General features: G+C 45.7%; 1 protein-coding gene across 1 annotated transcript; it reads left to right on the plus strand.

Moving 5' to 3' along the window:
- Positions 1-441: 441 nt before the first annotated feature.
- On the plus strand, positions 442-24,380 carry LOC119279379 (uncharacterized RNA methyltransferase BH0687-like). Its single transcript, XM_037560627.1, has 12 exons — positions 442-750; positions 19,438-20,202; positions 20,284-20,466; positions 21,054-21,163; positions 21,905-22,013; positions 22,141-22,296; positions 22,609-22,724; positions 22,849-23,015; positions 23,302-23,432; positions 23,519-23,659; positions 23,743-23,798; positions 23,891-24,380. The coding sequence occupies exons 1-10, from the start codon at positions 442-444 to the stop codon at positions 23,624-23,626; spliced, it is 2,154 nt and encodes a 717-aa protein (XP_037416524.1). The 3' UTR covers positions 23,627-23,659; positions 23,743-23,798; positions 23,891-24,380.
- Positions 24,381-26,583: the final 2,203 nt, after the last annotated feature.

The following is a 26,583-nucleotide window of genomic DNA, read 5'->3' on the forward strand; positions in this document are numbered from 1 at the left end:
CCTCTATGCCCATCTCATTGCTATCCTCGATCTGCACACAAGTCATGGAGTCAGGCACTGCACAGAGTTCATGGCTAATTCAAGAGATTGTAGTTAAAACGGCATGACTGTCACTCTTCTCCTCCTCTCCACCCCCTATATTTACTCACCTTGCCCACCACTACTTACCCGCCCCCTCTCTTCTTTCACTGTCAACCTTCCTCCTCCCATTCGCCATGAGCTCTAGCTCCAGCTCCAACGCCAACCCTTCCCTTGGGGTATTGGCTGGAGGGCCTTCTTCCTCGGGTGGACGGCTGGTGACCGGACCAAGTTTGAGAACACCATGGAGGTGTGCTCGAACTTTGGCTCCATGCCGGACATGCAAAACGAATCTAATGCCGTGCTCATGAAGGCCACTAAAGAAGAGCTGAAGCGCTGATTCCTGACCCAGCGAAGGGCGCGATGGCAGTTGACATCATTCACTTGGCCATGAATCAGACCGTCTCAGACGACCCTAAACAGAGGAAGAAGTGGTGCAAGTACAAGACCTACTGGGCTCCAGATGACCGCCGTGCAGCAGTGTACTGGGAGACGGCTATCGTGCCGCCGACGGTCATCGGCGAGGAGCCTAAGGAGGAGGAAGAAGAGGCGGTGCACATGCCAGCTAGGGCGCCGGAGCCAGTCCGTCCTACCTGGCAGATCGACCTCGACTCCGCCGAGGACGACGAGGACGACCCGCCGGCCCGCACGGCGATGAAGAAGAAGATGAAGGTCAATGGCTCGACCAGCCGCTCCGCACGCCGGTGACGGCCGCCGTGGTCAGTCGGTGTTCGTTGTGTACCATGTTGGAAATATGCCCTAGAGGCAATAATAAAAGTGTTATTATTATATTTCTTTGTTCATGATAATAGTCTTTTATTCATGCTATAACTGTATTATCCAGAAATCGTAATACACGTGTGAATACATAGACCACAATATGTCCCTAGTGAGCCTCTAGTTGACTAGCTCGTTGTGATCAACAGATAGTCATGGTTTCCTGGCTATGGACATTGGATGTCGTTGATAACGGGATCACATCATTAGGAGAATGATGTGATGGACAAGACCCAATCCTAAGCCTAGCACAGATCGTGTAGTTCGTATGCTAAAGCTTTTCTAATGTCAAGTATCTTTTCCTTAGACCATGAGATTGTGCAACTCCTGGATACCGTAGGAATGCTTTGGGTGTACCAAACGTCACATTGTAACTGGGTGGCTATAAAGGTGCATTACAGGTATCTCCGAAAGTGTCTGTTGGGTTGGCACGAATCGAGACTGGGATTTGTCACTCCGTGTAAACGGAGTGGTATCTCTGGGCCCACTCGGTAGGACATCATCATAATGTGCACAATGTGATCAAGGAGTTGATCACGGGATGATGTGTTATGGAACGAGTAAAGAGACTTGCCGGTAACGAGATTGAACAAGGTATCGGGATACCGACGATTGAATCTCGGGCAAGTACAATACCGCTAGACAAAGGGAATTGTATACGGGATCGATTGAGTCCTTGACATCGTGGTTCATCCGATGAGATCATCATGGAACATGTGGGAGCCAACATGGGTATCCAGATCTCGCTGTTGGTTATTGACCGGAGAACGTCTCGGTCATGTCTGCATGGTTCCCGAACCCGTAGGGTCTACACACTTAAGGTTCGGTGACGCTAGGGTTATAAAGGAAGCTTGTATGTGGTTACCGAATGTTGTTCGGAGTCCCGGATGAGATCCTGGACGTCACGAGGAGTTCCAGAATGGTCCGGAGGTAAAGATTTATATATGGGAAGTCCTGTTTTGGTCACCGGAAAAGTTTCGGGCGATATCGGTAATGTACCGGGACCACCGGGAGGGTCCCGGGGGTCCACCAAGTGGGGCCACCTGCCCCAGAAGGCTGCGTGGGCCAAGTGTGGGAGGGGACCAGCCCCTAGGTGGGCTGGTGTGCCCCCCACAAGGGGCCCAAGGCGCAAGGGAGAGTGGGAGGGGGCAAACCCTAGTCCAGATGGGCCTTAAGGCCCACCTAGTGGGCGCCTCCCCTCTCTCCCCTCTTGGCCGCCCCCTCAAAACCCATCTAGGGCCGGCCGCCACCCCTAGGGGGTGGAAACCCTAGAGGGGGCGCAGCCCTCCCCTTCCCCTATATATATTGGAGGTTTTTGGAGCAGCCCAACACATGAGAACTTCTCCCTCTTGGTGCAGCCCTGCCTCTCCTCCTCCTCCTCTCCCTTGGTGCTTGGTGAAGCCCTGCTGGATTGCCACGCTCCTCCACCACCACCACGCCGTTGTGCTGCTGTTGGATGGAGTCTTCCTCAACCTCTCCCTCTCTCCTTGCTGGATCAAGGCATGGGAGACGTCACCGGGCTGTACGTGTGTTGAACGCGGAGGTGCCGTCCGTTCGGCACTAGGATCTCCGGTGATTTGGATCATGACGAGTACGACTCCTTCAACCCCGTTCTCTTGAACGCTTCCGCTTAGCGATCTACAAGGGTATGTAGATGCACTCTCCTTCCCCTCGTTGCTGGTTTCTCCATAGATAGATCTTGGTGACACGTAGGAAATTTTTGAATTTCTGCTACGTTCCCCAACAGTGGCATCATGAGCTAGGTCTATTGCGTAAATTCATTGCACGAGTAGAACACAAAGTAGTTGTGGGTGTTGATTTTGTTCAATATGCTTACCGTTACTAGTCCAATCTTGTTTCGACGGTATTGTGGGATGAAGCGGCCCGGACCGACCTTACACGTACTCTTATGTGAGACAGGTTCCACCGACTGACATGCACTTGGTGCATAAGGTGGCTAGCGGGTGCCAGTCTCTCCCACTTTAGTCGGAACGGATTCGATGAAAAGGGTCCTTATGAAGGGTAAATAGCAATTGGCATATCACGTTGTGGTTTTGCGTAGGTAAGAAACGTTCTTGCTAGAAACCCATAGCAGCCACGTAAAACATGCAAACAACAATTAGAGGACGTCTAACTTGTTTTTGCAGGGTATGCTTTGTGATGTGATATGGCCAAAAGAATGTGATGGATGAATGATATATGTGATGTATGAGATTGATCATGTTCTTGTAATAGGAATCACGACTTGCATGTCGATGAGTATGACAACCGGCAGGAGCCATAGGAGTTGTCTTAAATTTATTGTATGACCTGCGTGTCATTGAACAACGCCATGTAATTACTTTACTTTATTGCTAACCGGTAGCCATAGTAGTAGAAGTATAGTTGGCGAGACAACTTCATGAAGACACGATGATGGAGATCGTGATGATGGAGATCATGGTGTCATGCCGGTGACGATGATGATCATGGAGCCCCGAAGATGGAGATCAAAAGGAGAAAAATGATATTGGCCATATCATGTCACTATTTTATTGCATGTGATGTTTATCATGTTTATGCATCTTGTTTACTTAGAACGACGGTAGTAAATAAGATGATCCCTTACAACAATTTCAAGAAGTGTTCTCCCCTAACTGTGCATCGTTGCTACAGTTTGTCGCTTCTAAGCACCACGTGATGATCGGGTGTGATGGATTCTTACGTTCACATACAACGGGTGTAAGACAGTTTTACACAGCAAAAACACTTAGGGTTAACTTGACGAGCCTAGCATGTACAGACTGTTGGGGAACGTTGCAGAAAATTAAAATTTTTCCTACGGTTTCACCAAGATCCATCTATGAGTTCATCTAAGCAACGAGTCAAGGGAGAGAGTTAGCATCTACATACCACTTGTAGATCGCGTGCGGAAGCTTGCAAGGTGATGATGTAGTCGTACTCGACGTGATTCGAATCACCGATGACCAAGTGCTGAACGGGCAGCACCTCCGCGTTCAACACACGTACGGGACGGGAGACGTCTCCTCCTTCTTGATCCAGCAAGGGGGAAGGAGAGGTTGAGGAAGACAGCTCCACCGGTAGCACGACGGCGTGGTGATGGTGGAGAGGCAGTACTCCGACAGGGCTTCGCCAAGCACACAACGGAGGAGGAGAGGTGTTGGGGAGGGGAGGGATGCGCCTTGGAGGGTGGTGCGGCTGCCCTCCCCTCACCCCTCTATTTATAGGGGGAAGGGAGAAGGGGGCCGGCCCCCTAGAACCCATCTAGGGGGGGTGCGGCGGCCAAGGGGAGAGGGGGAGAGGGTGGCTTGCCCCCCAAGCCAAGGGGGCGCCCCCTCTAGGGTTCCCCCCTCAACCCTAGGCGCATGGGCCCAAGGGAGGGGGTGCGGCCAGCCCACCAGGGGCTGGCTCCCTGCCCCACGCAGCCCATGTGGCCCCCCGGGAGGGGTGGCCCCTCCCGGTGGACCCCCGGAACCCTTCCGGTGGCCCCGGTACAATACCGGTATGACCCCGAAACTTCCCGGTGTCCGTTTGACAACTTCCCATATATAAATCTTTACCTCCGGACCCTTCCGGAGCTCCTCGTGACGTCCAGGATCCCATCCGGGACTCCGAACAACATTCGGTAGTCACATACTAGTCTTCCTAATAACCCTAGCGTCACCGAACCTTAAGTGTGTAGACCCTACGGGTTCGGGAGACATGCAGACATGACCGAGACGCTCTCAGGTCAATAACCAATAGCGGGATCTGGATACCCATGATGGCTCCCACATGCTCCTCGATGTTGTCATCGGATGAACCACTATGTCGAGGATTCGATCAAACCCTGTATGCAATTCCCTTTGTCAATCGGTACGTTACTTGTCCGAGACTCGATCGTCGGTATCCCAATACCTTGTTCAGTCTCGTTACCGGCAAGTCACTTTACTCGTACCGTAATGCATGATCCCGTGTCCAACACCTTGGTCACATTGAGCTCATTATGATGATGCATTACCGAGTGGGCCCAGAGATACCTCTCCGTCATATGGAGTGACAAATCCCAGTCTCGATCCGTGTCAACCCAACAGATACTTTCGGAGATACCTGTAATGCACCTTTATAGTCACCCAGTTACGTTGTGACGTTTGATACACCCAAGGCACTCCTACGGTATCCGGGAGTTACACGATCTCATGGTCGAAGGAAGAGATACTTGACATTGGCAAAGCTCTAGCAAAACGAACTACACGATCTTTTATGCTATGCTTAGGATTGGGTCTTGTCCATCACATCATTCTCCTAATGATGTGATCCCGTTATCAACGACATCCAATGTCCATAGTCAGGAAATCATGACTATCTGTTGATCACAACGAGCTAGTCAACTAGAGGCTCACCAGGGACATATTGTAGTCTAAGTATTCACACGTGTATTACGATTTCCGGATAATACAGTTATAGCATGAATAAAAGACATTTATCATGAACATTGAAATATAATAATACTTTTATTATTGCCTCTAGGGCATATTTCCAACAGTCTCCCACTTGCACTAGAGTCACCAATCTAGTTACATTGTGATGAATCGAACACCCATAGAGTTCTGGTGTTGATCATGTTTTGCACGCGAGAGAGGTTTAGTCAGCGGATCTGCGACATTCAGATCCGTGTGCACTTTGCAAATCTCTATGTCTCCATCTTGAACATTTTCACGGATGGAGTTGAAACGACGCTTGATGTGCCTGGTCTTCTTGTGAAACCTGGGCTCCTTGGCGAGGGCAATAGCTCCAGTGTTGTCACAGAAGAGTTTGATCGGCCCCGACGCATTGGGTATGACTCCTAGGTCGGTGATGAACTCCTTCACCCAAATCGCTTCATGTGCTGCCTCCGAGGCTGCCATGTACTCCGCTTCACAGGTAGATCCCGCCACGACGCTCTGCTTGCAGCTGCACCAGCTTACTGCTCCACCATTCAACATATACACGTATCCGGTTTGTGACTTAGAGTCATCCAGATCTGAGTCGAAGCTAGCGTCGACGTAACCTTTTACGACGAGCTCTTCGTCTCCTCCATAAACGAGAAACATGTCCTTCGTCCTTTTCAGGTACTTCAGGATATTCTTGACCGCTGTCCAGTGTTCCTTGCCGGGATTACTTTGGTATCTTGCTACCAAACTTACGGCAAGGTTTACATCGGGTCTGGTACACAGCATGGCATACATAACAGATCCTATGGCTGAAGCATAGGGGATGACACTCATCTCTTCTTTATCTTTTGCCGTGGTCGGTGACTGAGCCGAGCTCAGTCTCACACCTTGTAACATAGGCAAGAACCCCTTCTTGGACTGATCCATTTTGAACCTCTTCAAAATCTTATCAAGGTATGTGCTTTGTGAAAGACCTATGAGGCGTCTCGATCTATCTCTATAGATCTTGATGCCTAATATATAAGCAGCTTCTCCAAGGCCCTTCATTGAAAAACACTTATTCAAGTAGGCCTTAATGCTGTCCAGAAATTCTATATTATTTCCCATCAAGAGTATGTCATCTACATATAATATGAGAAATGCTACAGAGCTCCCACTCACTTTCTTGTAAACGCAGGCTTCTCCATAAGTCTGCATAAACCCAAACGCTTTGATCATCTCATCAAAGCAAATGTTCCAACTCCGAGATGCTTGCACCAGTCCATAAATGGATCGCTGGAGCTTGCATACTTTGTTAGCGTTCCGAGGATCGACAAAACCTTCCGGCTGCATCATATACAGTTCTTCCTTAAGATGCCCGTTAAGGAATGCTGTTTTGAGTCCATCTGCCATATCTCATAATCATAGTATGCGGCAATTGCTAACATGATTCGGACGGACTTCAGCTTCGCTACGGGAGAGAAAGTCTTGTCGTAGTCAATCCCTTGAACTTGTCGATAACCCTTAGCGACAAGTCGAGCCTTATAGATTGTAACATTACCATCCGCGTCCGTCTTCTTCTTAAAAATCCATTTGTTTTCTATCGCTCGCCGATCATCGGGCAAGTCTGTCAAAGTCCATACTTTGTTTTCATACATGGATTCTATCTCGGATTTCATGGCTTCAAGCCATTTGTCGGAATCCGGGCCCGCCATCGCTTCTTCATAGTTCGAAAGTTCATTATTGTCTAACAACATGATTTCCAGGATAGGGTTGCCGTACCACTCTGGTGCGGAACGTGTCCTTGTGGACCTACGAAGTTCAGTAGTAACTTGATCCGAAGTACCTTGATCATCATCATTGTTTTCCTCTTCAGTTGGTGTGGGCATCACAGGAACGGTTTCCTGCGCTGCGCCACTTTCCCGCTCAAGAGGTAGTACTTCATCGAGTTCTACTTTCCTCCCACTTACTTCTTTCGAGAGAAACTCTTTTTCCAGAAAGCATCTGTTCTTGGCAACAAAGATCTTGCCTTCGGATCTTAAGTAGAAGGTATACCCGACAGTTTCCTTAGGGTATCCTATGAATACGCATTTTTCCGACTTGGGTTCGAGCTTTTCAGGTTGAAGTTTCTTGACATAAGCATCGCATCCCCAAACTTTTAGAAACGACAGCTTAGGTTTCTTTCCAAACCATAATTCATACGGTGTCGTCTCAACGGATTTAGACGGTGCCCTATTTAAAGTGAATGTAGCTGTCTCTAGAGCGTATCCCCAAAATGATAGCGGTAAATTGGTAAGAGACATCATAGACCGCACCATATCCAATAGAGTGCGATTACGACGTTCGGACACACCGTTTCGCTGAGGTGTTCCAGGCGGCGTGAGTTGTGAAACGATTCCACATTTCCTTAAGTGTGTACCAAATTCGTGACTTAAGTATTCTCCTCCACGATCTTATCGTAAGAATTTTATCTTTCGGTCATGTTGATTCTCTACCTCATTCTGAAATTCCTTGAACTTTTCAAAAGTCTCAGACTTGTGTTTCATTAAGTAGACATACCCATATCTACTCAAGTCATCAGTGAGAGTGAGAACATAACGATATCCTCCGCGAGCCTCAACGCTCATTGGACCGCACACATCGATATGTATGATTTCCAACAAGTTGGTTGCTCGCTCTATAGTTCCGGAGAACGGAGTCTTGGTCATTTTGCCCAAGAGGCATGGTTCGCACGTGTCAAACGATTCATAATCAAGAGACTCTAAAAGTCCATCGGCATGGAGCTTCTTCATGCGCTTGACACCAATGTGACCAAGGCGGCAGTGCCACAAGTATGTGGGACTATCGTTATCAACTTTAAATCTTTTGGCATCTACACTATGAACATGTGTAATATTACGCTCGAGATTCATTAAGAATAAACCATTGACCATCGGAGCATGACCATAAAACATATCTCTCATATAAATCGAACAACCATTATTCTCAGACTTAAATGAGTAGCCATCTCGTATTAAACGAGATCCAGATACAATGTTCATGCTCAAACTTGGCACTAAATAACAATTATTAAGGTTCAAAACTAATCCCATAGGTAAATGTAGAGACAGCGTGCCGACGGCGATCACATCGACTCTGGAACCATTCCCGACGCGCATCGTCACCTCGTCCTTCGCCAGTCTCCGTTTATTCCGCAGCTCCTGCTGTGAGTTACAAATATGAGCAACGGCACCGGTATCAAATACCCAGGAGTTACTACGAGTACTGGTAAGGTACACATCAATCACATGTATATCAAATATACCTTTGGTGTTGCCGGCCTTCTTATCCGCTAAGTATTTGGGGCAGTTCCGCTTCCAGTGACCCTTCCCCTTGCAATAAAAGCACTCAGTCTCAGGCTTGGGTCCATTCTTTGACTTCTTCCCGGTAACTGGCTTACCAGGCGCGGCAATATCTTTGCCGTCCTTCTTGAAGTTCTTCTTGCCCTTGCCCTTCTTGAACTTAGTGGTCTTATTGACCATCAACACTTGATGTTCTTTCTTGATTTCAGCCTCTGCTGACTTCAGCATCGAGAACACTTCAGGAATGGTCTTTTCCATCCCCTGCATGTTGTGGTTCATCACAAAGCTCTTGTAGCTTGGTGGGAGCGACTGGAGGATTCTGTCAATGACCGCCTCATCTGGGAGGTTAATGTTCAGCTGGGTCATACGGTTGTGCAACCCAGACATCTTCAGGATGTGCTCACTGACAGAACTGTTTTCCTCCATCTTACAACTGTAGAACTTGTCGGAGACATCATATCTCTCGACCCGGGCATGAGCTTGAAAAACTAGTTTCAGCTCTTCGAACATCTCATATGCTCCGTGGTGCTCAAAACGCTTTTGGAGCCCCGGTTCTAAGCTGTAAAGCATGCCGCACTGAACGAGGGAGTAATCATCAGCACGAGACTGCCAAGCATTCATAATGTCTTGGTTCTCTGGGCCGGGAGCGTCACCTAGCGGTCCTTCTAGGACATATTGTTTCCTGGCAGCTATGAGGATGATCCTCAGGTTCCGACCCAGTCCGTATAGTTGCTGCCATCATCTTTCAGCTTGGTTTTCTCTAGGAACGCGTTGAAGTTCATGTTGACATTAGCGTTGGCCATTGATCTACAAGACATATTTGCAAAGGTTTTTAGACTAAGTTCATGATAATAAAGTTCTAATCAAATTATGAACTCCCACTCAGATTGGACATCCCTTTAGTCATCTAAGTGTTACACGATCCGAGTCGACTAGGCCGTGTCCGATCATCACGTGAGACGGACTAGTCATCGTCGGTGAACATTCTCATGTTGATCGTATCTTCCATACGACTCGTGTTCGACCTTTCGGTCTCCGTGTTCCGAGGCCATGTCTGCACATGCTAGGCTCGTCAAGTTAACCCTAAGTGTTTTCGCTGTGTAAAACTGTCTTACACCCGTTGTATGTGAACGTAAGAATCCATCACACCCGATCATCACGTGGTGCTTAGAAGCGACGAACTGTAGCAACGGTGCACAGTTAGGGGAGAACACTTCTTGAAATTTTATAAGGGATCATCTTATTTACTACCGTCGTCCTAAGTAAACAAGATGCATAAACATAATAAACATCACATGCAATTATATAGTTGTGACATGATATGGCCAATATCATATAGCTCCATTAATCTTCATCTTCGGGGCTCCATGATCATCTTGTCACCGGCTTGACACCATGATCTCCATCATCATGATCTCCATCATCGTGTCTTCATGAAGTTGTCACGCCAACGACTACTTCTACTTCTATGACTAACGTTTAGCAATAAAGTAAAGTAGTTTACATGGCGTTATTCAATGACACGCAGGTCATACAAAAAATAAAGACAACTCCTATGGCTCCTGCCGGTTGTCATACTCATCGACATGCAAGTCGTGAATCCTATTACAAAGAACATGATCTCATACATCACAATTCATCATTCATCACAACTTCTGGCCATATCACATCACATGATCAATCGCTGCAAAAACAAGTTAGACGTCCTCTAATTGTTGTTGCATCTTTTACGTGGCTGCAATTGGGTTCTAGCAAGAACGTTTTCTTACCTACGAATCACCACAACGTGATTTTGTCAACTTCTATTTACCCTTCATAAGGGCCCTGTTCATCGATTCCGCTCCAACTAAAGTGGGATAGACAGACACCCGCCAGCCACCTTATGCAACTAGTGCATGTCAGTCGGTGGAACCGGTCTCACGTAAGCGTACGTGTATGGTTGGTCCGGGCCGCTTCATCCCACAATACCGTTGATCAAGAAAAGACTAGTAGAGGCAAGTAAGATGACAAAATCCACGCCCACAACAAAATTGTGTTCTACTCGTGCAAAGAGAACTACGCATAGACCTAGCTCTGATGCCACTGTTGGGGAACGTTGCAGAAAATTAAAATTTTTCCTACGGTTTCACCAAGATCCATCTATGAGTTCATCTAAGCAACGAGTCAAGGGAGAGAGTTTGCATCTACATACCACTTGTAGATCGCGTGCGGAAGCTTGCAAGGTGATGATGTAGTCGTACTCGACGTGATTCGAATCACCGATGACCAAGTGCTGAACGGACAGCACCTCCGCGTTCAACACACGTACGGGACGGGAGACGTCTCCTCCTTCTTGATCCAGCAAGGGGGAAGGAGAGGTTGAGGAAGACAGCTCCACCGGCAGCACGACGGCGTGGTGATGGTGGAGAGGCAGTACTCCGACAGGGCTTCACCAAGCACACAACGGAGGAGGAGAGGTGTTGGGGAGGGGAGGGCTGCGCCTTGGAGGGTGGTGCGGCTGCCCTCCCCTCACCCCTCTATTTATAGGGGGAAGGGAGAAGGGGGCCGGCCCCCTAGAACCCATCTAGGGGGGGTGCGGCGGCCTAGGGGAGAGGGGAGAGGGTGGCTTGCCCCCCAAGCCAAGGGGGGCGCCCCCTCTAGGGTTCCCCCCTCAACCCTAGGCGCATGGGCCCAAGGGAGGGGGTGCGGCCAGCCCACCAGGGGCTGGCTCCCTGCCCCACGCAGCCCATGTGGCCCCCCGGGAGGGGTGGCCCCTCCCGGTGGACCCCCGGAACCCTTCCGGTGGCCCCGGTACAATACCGGTATGACCCCGAAACTTCCCGGTGTCCGTTTGACAACTTCCCATATATAAATCTTTACCTCCGGACCCTTCCGGAGCTCCTCGTGACGTCCAGGATCCCATCCGGGACTCCGAACAACATTCGGTAGTCACATACTAGTCTTCCTAATAACCCTAGCGTCACCGAACCTTAAGTGTGTAGACCCTACGGGTTTGGGAGACATGCAGACATGACCGAGACGCTCTCAGGTCAATAACCAACAGCGGGATCTGGATACCCATGATGGCTCCCACATGCTCCTCGATGTTTTCATCGGATGAACCACTATGTCGAGGATTCGATCAAACCCTGTATGCAATTCCCTTTGTCAATCGGTACGTTACTTGTCCGAGACTCGATCGTCGGTATCCCAATACCTTGTTCAGTCTCGTTACCGGCAAGTCACTTTACTCGTACCGTAATGCATGATCCCGTGTCCAACACCTTGGTCACATTGAGCTCATTATGATGATGCATTACCGAGTGGGCCCAGAGATACCTCTCCGTCATACGGAGTGACAAATCCCAGTCTCGATCCGTGTCAACCCAACAGATACTTTCGGAGATACCTGTAATGCACCTTTATAGTCACCCAGTTACGTTGTGACGTTTGATACACCCAAGGCACTCCTACGGTATCCGGGAGTTACACGATCTCATGGTCGAAGGAAGAGATACTTGACATTGGCAAAGCTCTAGCAAAACGAACTACACGATCTTTTATGCTATGCTTAGGATTGGGTCTTGTCCATCACATCATTCTCCTAATGATGTGATCCCGTTATCAACGACATCCAATGTCCACAGTCAGGAAATCATGACTATCTGTTGATCACAACGAGCTAGTCAACTAGAGGCTCACCAGGGACATATTGTAGTCTAAGTATTCACACGTGTATTACGATTTCCGGATAATACAGTTATAGCATGAATAAAAGACATTTATCATGAACATTGAAATATAATAATACTTTTATTATTGCCTCTAGGGCATATTTCCAACACAGACATGGCCTCGGAACACGGAGACCGAAAGGTCGAGCATGAGTCGTATAGTAGATACGATCAACATGAAGATGTTCACCGATGATGACTAGTCCGTCTCACGTGATGATCGGACACGGCCTAGTTGACTCGGATCATGTAATCACTTAGATGACTAGAGGGATGTCTATCTGAGTGGGAGTTCATAAGATGAACTTAATTATCTGAACATAGTCAAAAAGTTTTTGCAAATTATGTCGTAGCTCGCGCTTTAGTTCTACTGTTTTAGATATGTTCCTAGAGAAAATATAGTTGAAAGTTGAAAGTATCAATTATGCGGACAGTAGAAAGCTTATGTCCTTAATGCACTGCTCAGTGTGCTGAACCCCGAACGTCATTTGTGGACGTTGTGAACATCGGACATACACGTTTTGATAACTACATGATAGTTCAGTTAAATGGTTTAAGTAGAGGCACCAAAGACATTTTCGAAACGTCATGGAACATATGAGATGTTCCGAGGGCTGAAATTGGGATTTCAGGCTCGTGCCCACGTCAAGAGGTATGAGACCTCCGACGATTTTTCTTAGCCTGCAAACTAAGGGAGAAAAGCTCAATCGTTGAGCTTGTGCTCAGATTGTCCGAGTGCAACAATCACTTGATAGTGATGTTTCTCCAAAGTCATTGCCACCAAGCTGCTAGAGCTTCGTGATGAACTATAACATATCAGGGATATATATGATGATCCTTGAGGTATTCGCGATGTTTGACACCGCGAAAGTAGAAATCAAGAAGGAGCATCAATTGTTGATGGTTGATGAAACCACTAGTTTCAAGAAGGGCAAGGGCAAGAAGGGATACTTCATGAAACGGCAAATCAGCTGCTGCACCAGTGAAGAAACCCGAGGTTGAACCCAAACCCGAGACTAAGTGCTTCTGTGATAAGGGGAATAGCCGCTGGAGCAGGATTACCCTAGATACTTGGTAGATAAGAAGGTTGGCAAGGTCGATAGAAGTATATTGGATATACATTATGTTAATGTGTACTTTACTAGTACTCCTAGTAGCACCAGGGTATTAGATACCGGTTCGGTTGCTAAGTGTTAGTAACTCGAAAGAAAAGCTACGGAATAAACGGAGACTAGCTAAAGGTGAGCTGACGATATGTGTTGGAAGTTTTTCCAAGCTTGATGTGATCAAGCATCGCACGCTCCCTCTACCATCGAGATTGGTGTTAAAACCTGAATAATTGTTATTTGGTGTTTGCGTTGAGCATAGACATGATTGGATTATGACTATCGCAACACGATTATTCATTTAAAGAGAATAATGGTTACTCTATTTATTTGAATAATACCTTCAATGGTCTTGCACCTAAAATGAATGGTTCATTGAAATCTCGATCGTAGTGATACACATGTTCATGCCAAAAGATAGTAATGATAGTACCACCTACTTGTGGCACTGCCACGTAAGTCATATCGGTATAAAATGCATGAAGAAGCTCCATGTTGATGGATCTTTGGACTCACTCATTTTTGAAAAGTTTAAGACATGCGAACCATGTCTATTGGTATATATGCATGAAGAAACTCCATGCAAATGGACCGTTTGAACTCACTTGATTTTGAATCACTTGAGACATGCAAATCATACCACATGGGCAAGATGACTGAAAGCCTCGGTTTCAGTAAGATGGAACAAGAAAGCAACTTGTTGGAAGTAATACATTTTGATGTGTGCAGTCCAATGAGTGCTAAGGCACGCAGTGGATATCGTTATGTTCTTTCTTCACAGATGATTCGAGTAGATGTTGAGTATATTTACTTGATGAAACACGAGTCTGAATTATTGAATGGTTCAAGTAATTTCAGAGTGAAGTAGAAGATCATTGTGACAAGATGATAAAATGTCTATGATATGATCATAGAGATGAATATCTGAGTTACAAGCTTTGGCACACAATTAAGACATTGTGGAAATTGTTTCACAATTAATACCGCCTGGAACACCATAGTGTGATGGTGTGTCCGAACATCATAGTTGCACCCTATTAGATATGGTGCTTACCATGATGTCTCTTATCGAATTGCCACTATCGTTCATGGGTTAGGCATTAGAGACAACCGCATTCACTTTAATAGGGCACCACGTAATTTCGTTGAGACGGCACTGTTTGAACTATGGTTTGGAGAAACCTAAGTTGTCGTTTCTTAAAAGTTTGGGGCTGCGACGCTTGTGTGAAAAGGTTTCATCATGATAAGCTCGAACCCAAAGCGGATAAAATGCATCTTCATAGGACACCCAAAACAGTTGGGTATACCTCCTAATTCAGATCCAAAAGCAATATGGATTGTTTCTTGAATCGGGTCCTTTCCCGAGGAAAAGTTTGTCTCGGAAAGTTGAGTGGGAGGATGGTGGAGACTTGATGAGGTTATTGAACCGTCACTTCAACTAGTGTGTAGCAGGGCACATGAAGTTGTTCCTATGGCACCTACACCAATTGAAGTAGAAGCTTATGATAGTGATCATGAAACTTTGGATCAAGTCACTACCGTACCTCGTAGGGTGACAAGGATACGTACTACTTCAGAGTGGTACGGTGATCCTGTCTTGAAGGTCATGTTGCTAGACAACAATGAACCTACGAGCTATGGGGAAGCGATGGTGGGCCCAAATTCCGACAAATGGTTAAGAAACCATGAAATCCGAGATAGGATCCATGTATCAGAACAAAGCATGGACTTTGGCGGACTTGCCCAATGATCGGCAAGCCATTTGATAAATGGATCTTTTAAGAAGAAGACGAACGTGGATGGTAATGTCACCATCTATGAAGCTCGACTTGTGGCGAAGAGTTTTTCACAAGTTCAAGGAGTTGACTACGATAAGTTTTTCTCATCCGTAGCAATGCTTAAGTCCGTCGGAATCATGTTAGCATAAGCAGCATTTATGAAATCTGGCAGATGGATGTCAAAACGAGTTTCCTTACCAACTTTCGTAAGGAAAGGTTGTATGTGATACAATCAGAAAGGTTTTGTCGATCCTAAGGATGCTAAAAGGTATGCTAGCTCCAGCAATTCTTCTAAGGACTGGAGTAAGCATCTCGGAGTTGGAATGTGCGCTTTGATGAAATGATCAAAGATTTTGGGTTTATACAAAGTTCATGAGAAAACTTGTATTTCCAAAGAAGTGAGTGGGAGCACTATAGAATTTCTGATGAGTATATGTAGTTGACATATTGTTGATCAGAAATGATGTAGAATTTCTAGAAAGCATATATGGTTATTTGAAAGGTGTTTTTCAATAGAAAACCTGGATTAAGCTACTTGAACATTGAGCATCAAGATCTATAAGGATAGATCAAAATGCTTAATAATACTTTCAAATGAGCACATACCTTGACATGATCTTGAAGGTGTTCAAGATGGATCAGTCAAAGAAGAAGTTCTTGCCTGAGTTGTGAGGTACGAAGTTAAGACTTAAAGCTCGACCTCGGCAGAAAAGAGAGAAAGGACGAAGGTCGTCCCCTATGCTTAAGACATAGGCTCTACAGTATGCTATGCTGTGTACCGCACCTGAAGTGTGCCTTGCCATGAGTCAGTCAAGGGGTACAAGAGTGATCCAAGAATGGATCACAGTACAGCGGTCAAAGTTATCCTTAGTAACTGGTGGACTAAGGAATTTTCGCAGTTATGGAGGTGATAAAGAGTTCGACGTAAAGAGTTACGACGATGCAAGCTTAAACACATATCCGGATAGCTCTGAATAGAGATACGGATGCGTATAATGGAGCAACAATTTAGAATAGCTCCAAGTAGAACAGTTATTTGGAATAGCTCCAAATAGAGCGTGGTAGCTGCATCTAGGAGATGACATAAAGATTTGTAAAGCACACACGGATCTGAAAGGTTCAGACCCGTTGACTAAAACCTCTCTCACAAGCAACATGATCAAACCCAGAACTCATTGAGTGTTAATCACATAGTGATGTGAACTAGATTATTGACTCTAGTAAACTCTTTGGATGTTGGTCACATGGTGATGTGACTTGTCAGTGTTAATCACATGGTGATGTGAACTAGATTATTAACTCTAGTGCAAGTGGGAGACTGTTGGAAATATGCCCTAGAGGCAATAATAAAAGTGTTATTATTATATTTCTTTGTTCATGATAATAGTCTTTTATTCATGCTATAACTGTATTATCCGGAAATCGTAATACACATGTGAATACATAGACCACAATATGTCCCTAGTGAGCCTCTAGTTGACTAGCTCGTTGTGATCAACAGATAGTCATGGTTTCCTGGCTATGGACATTGGATGTCGTTGATAACGGGATCACATCATTAGGAGAATGATGTGATGGACAAGACCCAATCCTAAGCCTAGCACAGATCGTGTAGTTCGTATGCTAAAGCTTTTCTAATGTCAAGTATCTTTTCCTTAGACCATGAGATTGTGCAACTCCCGGATACCGTAGGAATGCTTTGGGTGTACCAAACGTCACAACGTAACTGGGTGGCTATAAAGGTGCATTACAGGTATCTCCGAAAGTGTCTGTTGGGTTGGCACGAATCGAGACTGGGATTTGTCACTCCGTGTAAATGGAGAGGTATCTCTGGGCCCACTCGATAGGACATCATCATAATGTGCACAATGTGATCAAGGAGTTGATCACGGGATGATGTGTTACGGAACGAGTAAAGAGACTTGCCGGTAACGAGATTGAACAAGGTATCGGGATACCGACGATCGAATCTCGGGCAAGTACAATACCGCTAGACAAAGGGAATTATATACGGGATCGATTGAGTCCTTGACATCGTGGTTCATCCGATGATATCATCGTGGAACATGTGGGAGCCAACATGGGTATCCAGATCCTGCTGTTGGTTATTGACCGGAGAACGTCTCGGTCATGTCTGCATGGTTCCCGAACCCGTAGGGTCTACACACTTAAGGTTCGGTGACGCTAGGGTTATAAAGGAAGCTTGTATGTGGTTACCGAATGTTGTTTGGAGTCCCGGATGAGATCCCGGACGTCACGAGGAGTTCCGGAATGGTCCGGAGGTAAAGATTTATATATGGGAAGTCCTGTTTTGGTCACCGGAAAAGTTTCGGGCGATATCGGTAATGTACCGGGACCACCGGGAGGGTCCCGGGGGCCCACCAAGTGGGGCCACCTGCCCCAGAAGGCTGCGTGGGCCAAGTGTGGGAGGGGACCAGCCCCTAGGTGGGCTGGTGCGCCCCCCACAAGGGGCCCAAGGCGCAAGGGAGAGTGGGAGGGGGCAAACCCTAGTCCAAATGGGCCTTAAGGCCCACCTAGTGGGCGCCTCCCCTCTCTCCCCTCTTGGCCGCCCCCCCAAAACCCATCTAGGGCCGGCCGCCACCCCTAGGGGGTGGAAACCCTAGAGGGGGCGCAGCCCTCCCCTTCCCCTATATATATTGGAGGTTTTTGGAGCAGCCCAACACATGAGAACTTCTCCCTCTTGGTGCAGCCCTGCCTCTCCTCCTCCTCCTCTCCCTTGGTGCTTAGCGAAGCCCTGCTGGATTGCCATGCTCCTCCACCACCACCACGCCGTTGTGCTGCTGTTGGATGGAGTCTTCCTCAACCTCTCCCTCTCTCCTTGCTGGATCAAGGCATGGGAGACGTCACCGAGCTGTACGTGTGTTGAACGCGGAGGTGCCGTCCGTTCGGCACTAGGATCTCCGGTGATTTGGATCACGACGAGTACGACTCCTTCAACCCCGTTCTCTTGAACGCTTCCGCTTAGCGATCTACAAGGGTATGTAGATGCACTCTCCTTCCCCTCGTTGCTGGTTTCTTCATAGATAGATCTTGGTGACACGTAGGAAATTTTTGAATTTCTGCTACGTTCCCCAACATACCCCCTTTCCCCCTATTCCCCTATCCCCCAATCCCGAAATCTACCTTATGCATTCCGATCTTGCATGTATGAACTCGTATGAACTGCTATGAACTAGTATGAATTACCCCTATGCTTATCTACCTCTATTCCACATTCCCGTCCGCCGTGGATCGAATCAATCGTCGTGGATCGAATCAAGTGTGCATGTCGAAGAGAGAGAAGTGCTTACCGCCATTGATGGAGTCCGGTGGTCTTATTCCTCTGCTTCGATCCGCCGCGGCCGGTGATGGAGTCCGATGGTCTTCTTCCTTTGCTCCGATCCGCCGCCGCCGGTGAGAGTCGGGAGAGTGGGGAAGAGTGGGGAAGGGAGCGGTGAGGGGCGGTGAGGCTAATAACTTCTGGTGCTTCGGGAAGCAACGCGGCTTCTCGAGCGTGTCCGCGCGCGTGCAACCGCGCCCGCCCACGTGCACCGCTCGGGCCTGGCCTTGGAGAAACTGCCAATTCGTGCGTTCCTAGTGAGCCAGGCCCATAGGTGCTTTAAGAAGCGTGCGATGCAAGCCCAATAGTGTATGCGGGCTACCAAACAGGCCGAATCCTTCCCGCGCGAGCCTGATTTTATGCGGGCAACCAAACACGCCCTATGTGGAGGAGACTGAGGCATGCCCAGGGGCCTCTCGACCGATCATTAGAGAGAGATGGAGGGAGGGAGGGAGGGAGAGAGAGAGAGAGAGAGAGAGAGTTGGGTTTTCTCACCGACCTGTCGAGATGTGGATTGTTCCCTCGCGGAAACAACACACATCGGGCCGGAAAATCACCGGCCACTATGCGACCAAATGCGTTAGTGGGTTTCCCTGGGTGCATTTGACACTTTGTGACTCCTGGGTTCGGCGTATGGGTTGTGACAGGGAGATCAAGAGGGGGGAGGGGCTACTGGGCTACCAAGCGGGCCTTAATTGGGTTCGGGTTTACAAATCCGTCTCAACTTTCCCCGTATCTTATTGGGTTTACCAAATAAAATATTATTCTTTAGTAAGTTAATAAATGCTAATTCAAAAAGCAAATCCATCTTTAGGATGCAATTACTGGATCATATTAATTCGGTAGAATATTAATGCAACCCGCGATTACATAGCTTGGGTACTGCACACTTTAGCGCTTCAAAAATGATCAGATATTGCAGTTCAGAAGGGTCCGTACTGCAAATTGCCACCGGTGTGCTGGTTTGCTAACTGAACAGTGGGCCCGTCGTGACAGAGTGGTTACCACCATTCTCGGCTTCTCTGCCGCGCCATCTCCACCGTCCGCCGTCAATCCTCACCGCGCCACAGCCGCCGCCCAGATGGCCGCGGCTGGCGCCTTCTCCCCTCTCTCCGGCACCCTCCTCCGCCGCCGCATACCCCTCCATCATCACCGCCGCTTCCTCTACATCGCGGCCGCTGCCTCGGAAGCCCCCGCGCCTGCCCCCACCCCGTCCCAGCCGCCGCCGCCGGCGCGTCCACGCGGGAAGGGGTACTTCCCCAAGAAGAACGAGATCCTCGAGCTGACCTGCGAGGGGCTCGCCTTCAAGGGGAAGGGCGTCTGCAAGGTCGACGGCTCCTCCTTCGTCCTGCTCTGCGACGGCGCTCTCCCCGGCGAGCGCCTCGTTGCTCGCGTCCGTCGCCTCCGCCGCGGCGCCTTCGCCGAGGCCGCCAAGCTCAAGACCCTCTCGCCCCACCACGACGCCGTCGAGGCCCCCTGCCCCCTCGCCGCCGACTGCGGCGGCTGCAAGAGCCAGTCCCTGGCCTACCCTGCGCAAATCCACCACAAGTACGTCCAGGTCCGCGACCTGCTGGTAAATTTCGGCAAGTTTGATCCCAGGAAGCTGGAGAGCTCGGATTCAGATGCCGTCCTTAAGCCCATCGTGCCGTGCGATGAGATATTTCGGTACAGGAACAAGGTGAGGTTTGGGTTTGGGCCTTTGGGGGTTTAGGAAGGGTTTGGGGTGTGGGAGGTGATGCATTTGCTGCCATGTTTGTAGATGGAGTTCTCGTTTGGGACGAAGAGGTGGATGAAAAGGGAGTGGAAGGAGGAGAAAGAGGAGGTGTCGAAGGGGGAAGAGGTGGAGACTGATGGTTATTCACTTGGCCTCCATGCACCAGGGTTCTTTGATAAGGTGCTTCACGTCGAGACGTGCTTTCTGCACAGTGAGCCAGCAGATAAGGTAATGAACTTGTTGATGAGAATGTACTTGATTTACTTACTGAGAAAAGAGTATTTGATTGATTGGGATGTCGGATGGTAGAGATATATAACTCGAATTGTTAGCTTGGTGGTAGCAGCATGCATACTGTTCTGGCTGGTTAGCTTGATACTCTAAAGCTATGACTTTTAATCCTCTGAACATTGGAAATGTATTGCCATATCAGACAAAACAAGCACATGAATTGCTAAGATGATTTTGCTTATATGCTGAAATATATTTCTTAAATCTATCTTTTCAACTCTTAGGATCATTCTTTATTAGAAGTTTTACAACTATGTAATCTGGTGACTGTGTCAAAGCTAGACTGGTTGTGCCGTATTGCATTGCGAATGCTGTGCCGTTGGGGAACTAGTGAGCTTGGCTATATTTCTGGCACCCTTGTGTTAACTGGTGTTGGTAGAGGTCTGGTGTAGTTTGGCTTTGTTTGTTTGTTTGTTCACTTTTTTGTGTGTGATGTTACTGTACTATCATTGAATGCACATAGCACATTCGTTTTTGGTGTTTGATTACAGGATGTTGAATTGATTAATTGCTAATTTCCATAGGTTCTTGCAGTTGTTCAAGGAAGTTGGACGGATCCGGCTCTTGGCCTCACGCCTTACGATGTCTACAAGCACACTGGGTTTCTCAAGCATCTAATGATACGAACTGGAAGGTATGGTGGCCTATCTGATTGTTTTTCCCCACTTGATCCAACAGTAATGCAGCTGATGCTGTGTATATCACTTTTCATGAATCTGGATGTGCGTTTTGATTCATAGTATGATACTCCCTCCGTTCCATAATGTAGTGCATATAGATTTTTTGAAAAGTCAAACCTAACAAACTTTGACCAAGTTTATGGAGAAAAATATTTACATCTAGAATGCCAAAAATATATCTTTAGATTCATCATAAGATGTAGTTTCATATTTTATATATTTGGTATCTTAGATATAAATAGTTTTCTGTATAAACTTGATTAAAGTTTGCAAAGTTTGACTTTTCGAAAAATCTATACGCCATTATGGAACGGAGGGAGTATCATATTTACTGTTTACTGCATGAAAATTTTATGCATAGTATAGTTGTAGATATATTAATATTATTGCCACAACATAACGACAGAATGGTACTGATACAATGCACTCAAATAAACTAGTATACCATAACAAATTGAATTGATAAAGTGTGAAATTTTCCGTTTTGTATCTTTGGCCTCATTAGCTGTTTGGCCATATATTGATATCTAGAAAGGCATTATTTATAAATCTTCCAATTAAAAAAGTATAGTTGTTAAGGCAGGGGCAGGTCATGTTGTTTGCCACCAAACAAAGGAGCCATTCAACTTTTTGTTACTTTTTGAGCAATCTTTTTGTCTGATGGACGCTTTAAAGATTCCGTTTTTTCCTTTCAGAAATGTCAGCACTGGAGCTCCAGAAGTGATGGTCAATTTTGTGACATCATGTTATAAACCTGAGCTACTGGTGCCTCTTGTGGATAGAATCACAAAAATATCTGAAGTGGTACATAATTGAATCTTTCCTGACATGGTGTTTAATCTACTTAGCCAATCATATATCCCAGTAGAACTCTTTTATGCCACAACTATCCTGGCTGACCAGTATTGATATTCATGTACTGCTAATGTAGGTAAGTGTCGTAAATAATGTGAATACATCTGTTGGCAATACATCTGTGGGTGAGCAAGAATATACCTTGTACGGGAAACCGACCATTACAGAGATGTTGAGAGGACTTACATTCCAGATATCTGCCAACTCCTTTTTCCAGACTAATACAAAACAGGTTTGTTTATGTTATAAATGCATGAATCGCATGGTAACATATTTTTCTAATCATCATTGCAGCATGTCATGTCATGCGTCTCCTATGTTTTTAGGCTGTTTAATTTCAATGGAAGCATGCAAATAGCTTTAAAAATAGCATATATGAGGAGGTTGCACATTTACTCGGCTGAAAGAAACTACTGAATGTTAGAAATATGATTGTTGAAATGAAGTCAGTTTCTGGTGGTGTACTAGCTGGATGTTTAGTACTTCAAATTTTATCAATACGTTCCCCATGTCTGCATATGAAAGTAGCATGGTTTTCTTGCAGGCTGATGTTCTTTATAAGCTTATTGGAGATTCTGCTGGGCTTAAAGGAGATGGCTCTGAGATTGTTCTTGACTTGTTTTGTGGAACTGGAACCATTGGGCTGACTCTTGCTAGAAGGTAGGCATCCTTGTGGTGGTAGCTATTTTGAGATAGCAAGTTAGCAACAGCTACCAACCACTGGCTAACTTCTATATCTGGTTAACATAAAACTACAGTTACTAAGCATTCTTCTTTTGCCCAGTGCAAAGCATGTTTATGGATATGAAGTTGTCCCTGAAGCCATTGCGGATGCCCAAAAGAATGCTCAGTTGAATGGTATCAGTAATGCTACATTTGTTCAGGGAGACCTTAACAAAATCAACGAAACATTTGGGAAGGAATTTCCAAAGCCTGACATAATCATATCAGGTTTGTGTTTCTTAGAATTTGTTGTAACTCTTCGGCACCAGAATCCACTAGTCTCCTGATTCTCCCTCGAAATTTTGTGTGAAAACCACAATGCTTTCTGAATTTTGTCTTGAAATATTCACTAGCTGCTAATATCACCTCTAGATATAGATTTTTTGTTTGTTTGTTTGCTGAACTTATGCAACCGACATGCATGAGATATTTTGGAATTTAGAGAGTTATGATCTATCAGATGAAATTCCAGTCTGTTTTGTTAAGACCTACTTTTTGTTGATGAATTCTTCAGATCCTAATCGTCCTGGGATGCACATGAAGTTAATCAAGTGGCTGCTGGAAGTTAAAGCCCCTCGAATAGTGTACGTCTCGTGTAATCCAGCTACTTGTGCACGGGATCTGGACTATCTATGTCATGGCGTGGTATGTTTGCTGCTACTTTTACCAGCTTTCTCATATTTTGGGTCCGTTGCAATGCTTAGCTGCTTCTCCAATGAATTTGCCCGCAGGAGGAGAAAGGCCTGAGCGGGTGCTACGAGCTGAAGCGTGTAATACCTGTCGATATGTTTCCCCACACTCCTCATATTGAGTGTGTTTGCTTATTGGAGCTGTGCTGATTTTCAGTTCTGTTCAGCTAGAGCCACCAGAAGGTTTTCATTTGCTTCCTTATCCAGCATAATAACTTATTATTCTGCTCTTATAAGTTCTAACCATCTTCCTACTTGCGGTTCAGAGATTCATATTCTGAAACGGGGTACACCTATTTTTGATGTAGAGTATATGCACGCGGTGAGTTGTTTGATTTAACATTTCAATATCGTTTCATCTGGTACGTGTGCATGTGTAACTGAGGAACATGTTTTCTTTCTATGGATGATCAGGCATATCATGAACGGTGGTTTACTGAAGCCATTTTGAAGCTAACCAGACTCGCTGATTGCTGAATGTATTGTTCAGTTCGCGTATCTCAAGCTGAAGAGGCACACAACGCGAATGTGACGTACTGTGTGGGTTGAAGCCCTGGAACTACAAGTGCCCTATAGAAGGATTCTGGAAAAATCTTCGACAGTTGAAGTTCTTTTAATTGTTGCAGGCAGGCGATACATTCTGTTAACAGTGAGAAAAGAAAAGGATGGATTTGTCTGATCTCTTCACGATGGTGTCTCAGAACTTAAATTTGCTTCGACATCCTTGACTCCTCCCATAGCTGATGCCGAATCGTGACTCGTTCTTTGTTTAACTGAATTTTGGTTCGTGGTTGGCATGTACCGTGTATGTTTTTTTCTTTTTTGATTGATGATTCCGTCATTGAGAACTTTCAAGGAATGTATAAGACCCGAGAAGTTAGAAATGCAAATGGTGGCGATGGAACCGAAATGCCTTTTCGAATCATGGGCGGTACCTGTATTTCCAAGAGAGAAAATAAAAAAAATTCTAAAAATAAATAAAACTGAAGCGTCTTGACATACGGGGTGCACAAAGTAGACAATGGAATTGCTTTTTTTTTCTGAGACAAGACAACGGAATTGCTAATTCTGAGTTGCCTGAGAATTTCTTAATTCTCAGGCGACGTGAGATTCGTTCGATTGTATGCAGATTAGTTTGTGGGCTTGTATACAGATTAGCGCAACCAGCCGCGTAGGCAAGTGACAAGGTGCACCGCTATTTCTGGAATTTCCTATTTGACGCATTCTGCGTCAAAATGACGGAGGTTCGCAGAAGGGAGCGACGCGAAGAGGTCAGTGGGCCGCGGCCCATTGAGCGGTTAGCGTGGCTATTGCGGGGGGCTTTCTCCCGGTTTTGGGAACCTTCTAGAAGATTCCCCGAACCGGTTTTTATTTTTTCTGTTGTTTTTCAATGCTGGTTTTCTTTGTGGTTTTTTCTGTTTCGGTTTTCCTCTGTTTTTTTAATCTTTTCTGTCTCTTTCTTCTTTTCTTTTTCTTTGTCTTTTTTGAAAAATTCGAAAATTTATAAAATTTTTAGAATACAAAATTGTTCCCAAATATGAAAATATTTCTGGGGTTTTCAAACAAATTCATGTTTTCAGAAAAATGTTCCCAAATTCTAGAAAATGTTCATGTTTAAAAAAATGTTCCCATTTTAAAAAATGTTTCCGTATTCAAATTGTTCATAAAGTTAAAAAATGTTCCCAAATTTGAAAAAATGTTTCCATATTCAAAATGTTGTTTAAGTCAAAAAATGTCACATTTTCAAAAAAATGTTCTTAACTTTCATAACAAATTCATGTTTTTCAAGATAATGTTTGCAATTTGGAAAATCTTCATCTTTTTGAAAAATGTTCGCGCTTTCAAAACAATGTTCATCTTTGTGAAAAATGTTCGCGCTTTCAAAACAATGTTCGTCTTTTTTGAAAAATGCTCATGCAATCAAAACAATGTTTGAAATGTTCAAAAATTAAAAAACATGTTCGTGCACTTCAAAAAATGTTTAAATTGTTTTAAAAAATGTTCCAAAACTTTGAAAAATGTTTGTGTATTCAAAATGTTTGTAAAGATGAAAAATGTCCCATTTTCAAAAGATGTTTGCAAATTTCAAAACAATTTTACGTTTTTCAAGATAATGTTCGCAATTTGGAAAGTGTTCGTCTTTTTGAAAAATGTTCGTGCTTTCAAAACAACGTTCGTCTTTGTGAAATATGTTCGCACTTTCAAAATAATGTTCATCCTTTCTGAAAAATGCTCGTGGCAACAAGACTATGTTTGGAATTTTCCAAAATGTTCGCACAATACAAATTCAGAGTAATTTCCCATTTTTCAATTTTGTTCACATATTAAAAAAAATCTAGGAATTTTAGAAAATGTTCCTGTTTTCCAAATTTGTTCACCAATTCAATAAATGTTCATTTTTCGAAAATATTTCACAAATTATGATATGTTTGGGAATTTCAGGGATGTTCCAATTTCCAAAAAGAATAATCGGAAATTCAGAAAAAGTTCCTGTTTTTGAAAATGTTTTCGTTTGTCAAAGCTCTTTTACAAAGTTGAGAAGTGTTTGTGTTTCATAAAACACTCAGGTTTTTTTTTAAAAAAAAGCGTTCGAAATTCTTAAAATATTTCGGATCTGGGTGTATGTTGCTTCTTAAAGGTTTACGTTGCTTTATGTTTGATAACCTGTAGTAGCTCAGCTGGTTGTATTTCGTGGTCTGTTCGTTGAGAACTTGTTTTCGATACCTGGTGAGGGTGGCTTAATTTTTTAGCTACTGTATGATTCGCTTCCGATCGTTTTCTTCATGGGCCGGCCCAGGTAGCGACCCGACTATGCGAAGCTGCGACTGTTTGCCGCAAGATGCGGCGCATAGGACATCCCGCTATTTCTCGCTTTAAGCGAGCACATGGGGACGCCTCGCGTCCGGGGGAGCCCAGATGGGCCGGCCCAGGCAGCGACCCGACTATGTGAAGCTGCGACTGTTTGCCGCAAGATGCGGCGCATAGGACATCCCGCTATTTCTCGCTTTAAGCGAGCACATGGGGACGCCTCGCGTCCGGGGGAGCCCAGATGGGCCGGCCCAGCCACGCGCGAGGCAGAGGCCTGTTTTTTCGTTTTTTTTTTCTGT

The sequence above is a fragment of the Triticum dicoccoides genome, chromosome 3B (genome assembly GCF_002162155.2).
Source record: "Triticum dicoccoides isolate Atlit2015 ecotype Zavitan chromosome 3B, WEW_v2.0, whole genome shotgun sequence".
NCBI classification, from domain to species: Eukaryota; Viridiplantae; Streptophyta; class Magnoliopsida; order Poales; family Poaceae; genus Triticum; species Triticum dicoccoides.

Coding starts and splice junctions, on each gene's coding strand:
- LOC119279379 (XM_037560627.1), top strand. CDS start 442: ATGGCAGTTGACATCATTCACTTGGCCATGAATCAGACCGTCTCAGAC. Junction 22,297..22,608: donor TCCAGACTAATACAAAACAG/GTTTGTTTATGT, acceptor GTTTTCTTGCAG/GCTGATGTTCTTTATAAGCT. Junction 23,433..23,518: donor ACTATCTATGTCATGGCGTG/GTATGTTTGCTG, acceptor ATTTGCCCGCAG/GAGGAGAAAGGCCTGAGCGG.